Source organism: Montipora foliosa, unplaced genomic scaffold (assembly GCF_036669935.1).
Source record: "Montipora foliosa isolate CH-2021 unplaced genomic scaffold, ASM3666993v2 scaffold_264, whole genome shotgun sequence".
Taxonomy (NCBI): Eukaryota; Metazoa; Cnidaria; class Anthozoa; order Scleractinia; family Acroporidae; genus Montipora; species Montipora foliosa.
This window is the reverse complement of record NW_027179566.1, coordinates 5,001-6,981: the sequence shown is the minus strand read 5'-3', so window position 1 is coordinate 6,981 and position 1,981 is coordinate 5,001. Positions and strand designations below refer to the sequence as shown.

Below are 1,981 nucleotides of genomic sequence, written 5' to 3'. Positions count from 1 at the left end.
ATGTGGAAGCTCTTGACAGGAGTTTTGGGAGAGAAGGTATACCACCACTTGGAAAGGAATGGACTGCTAACAGATGAACAGATGGGGTGCAGGAAGGGATCCCGAGGAACTAAAGATCAATTGCTTTTAGACAAGGCAATCCTGAAGAACTGCCGGAGAAGGTTGAAAAACTTGTCAATGGCTTGGATAGACTACAAGAAGGCATATGATATGGTGCCACATTCATGGATCGTGAAATGCCTGGAGATGGTTGGGGCTGCTAAGAATATGATCTCTATAGTCAGCAACAGCATGGTGAACTGGAAGACAGTATTGACATCAGAAGGAATGGCTCTCGGGCAGGTGGACATTAGAAGAGGAATTTTCTTTAGGTGACTTCTTGTCACCACTACTGTTTATAGAGATCATGTTACCCTTGACCCTAGTACTACGAAAAATGAGAGCTGGATACAAACTGGCAAAGGACATGAAGCCCATTAACCACCTACTATTCATGGATGATCTGAAGCTGTACGGAGCTAGCAAAGATCAACTAGACTCACTTGTTCAAGTAGTAAGGATCTTCTCGCAAGACATTAAGATGTCATTTGGGCTAGACAAGTGTGCTATCCTGGAAATGAGAAGGGGACGACAAGTTGGCCGTAGCGGAATAAAACTACCCGACGACCAGCATATCAGGGAAATAGAGGAGGAAGGTTACAAATACGTTGTCATATTACAGTTGGACCAGACTCTTATCACCAAGATGAAAGGCAAGATAAAATTGGAGTATATCAGAAAAGTCAAGGAGTTGTGTAGATCAAAACTCAATGCAAGAAATTTGATCAATGGCATCAATACCTGGGCTTTAGGTGTAATACGCTACAGTGCAGGGATTGTGGACTGGACAATGGAGGAGATAGCCAACATGGATAGAAGAACTAGGAAGATCTTGGCAATGAATGGCTTTCTGCACACCAGGAGTAATGTTGCGAGGCTGTACCTGCGGAGAAAGGACTGATCGGCATGGAGGAGTGTGTAAGAAGGGAGAGCAAATCCCTTCATGGCTACCTCAGAGAGAGCGCAGAATGGATGCTTCAAGCTGCATTGAAGGAGAAAGTGATTGTTGAAGAAGAGAGTCTTCAGGACTATGAGAGGAGGAGGAAAGACGAGAAAGTTAAAAACTGGAAGGAGAAAGCCCTACATGGTGCTTTTGTCCAACAAATATCAGATGAATCTGGAGAGGAGTCTTGGAGATGGCTCAGGAATGGATTCTTAAAAAAGGAGACAGAAGGTTTGATTCTTGCTGCTCAGGAACAAGCTTTAAGAACAAACTCGATCAAGTACAGCACAGATAAGACCTCAGAGACACCACTGTGTAGATTGTGTGGAGATGCCACTCAAACAGTACGACACATTGTCAGTGGATGCAAGAAGATTGCCCACAGAGAGTATAGGAAGCGCCACGACAAGGTGGCCTTGCGGGTACACTAGGAGATGTGCAGGAAGTATGGGATAGAGTGTAATGACAAGTGGTATGACCATCAACCCTTGCCAACCGCAGAAATGGAGAATTGAGGATTACCTGGGACATGACTATCTACACAGACAAAGTGCTGAAACATAATCGGCCAGATATTACTCTAGTGCATACAGACACTCGGAAATGGACACTTATTGACATAGCTGTGCCAGCGGACCAGAACATCACCAGAACTGAAGAGGAGAAGGTTGAAAAGTACCACGAACTAGCATTTGAAATCAAAAGGATTTATGGAGCCTCGAAAGTCACAATAATACCAATCGTGATTGGTGCTCTTGGAAGCATATCAAAAGGTGCAAAGACCTGGTTTGGCAAGCTAAATGTACCTGACTTCCTTGGAAGTGTACAATTATCGGCCATCCTTGGAACTGCTCACCTTTTGCGGAAAGTGCTGTCTCTCTAAGCTACAGGGAGTTGCTGAGACACAATGAACATAACCCTGTAGAACACCTGACAACT

At 44.4% G+C, this 1,981-nt stretch overlaps 2 protein-coding genes across 2 annotated transcripts; both read left to right on the top strand.

The window, feature by feature from the left end:
* LOC137986692 (uncharacterized) lies at positions 1-375 on the top strand. The gene has a single exon (XM_068833638.1). The coding sequence runs from the start codon at positions 1-3 to the stop codon at positions 373-375; it is 375 nt and encodes a 124-aa protein (XP_068689739.1).
* A 61-nt stretch (positions 376-436) lies between these two features.
* LOC137986691 (uncharacterized) lies at positions 437-1,000 on the top strand. The gene has a single exon (XM_068833637.1). It carries the CDS (start codon positions 437-439, stop codon positions 998-1,000), a length of 564 nt encoding a protein of 187 aa, XP_068689738.1.
* Positions 1,001-1,981: the final 981 nt, after the last annotated feature.

Excerpts from the sequence above, each read along its gene's own strand:
- LOC137986692 (XM_068833638.1), top strand. The coding sequence starts at position 1 with ATGTGGAAGCTCTTGACAGGAGTTTTGGGAGAGAAGGTATACCACCAC.
- LOC137986691 (XM_068833637.1), top strand. The coding sequence starts at position 437 with ATGAGAGCTGGATACAAACTGGCAAAGGACATGAAGCCCATTAACCAC.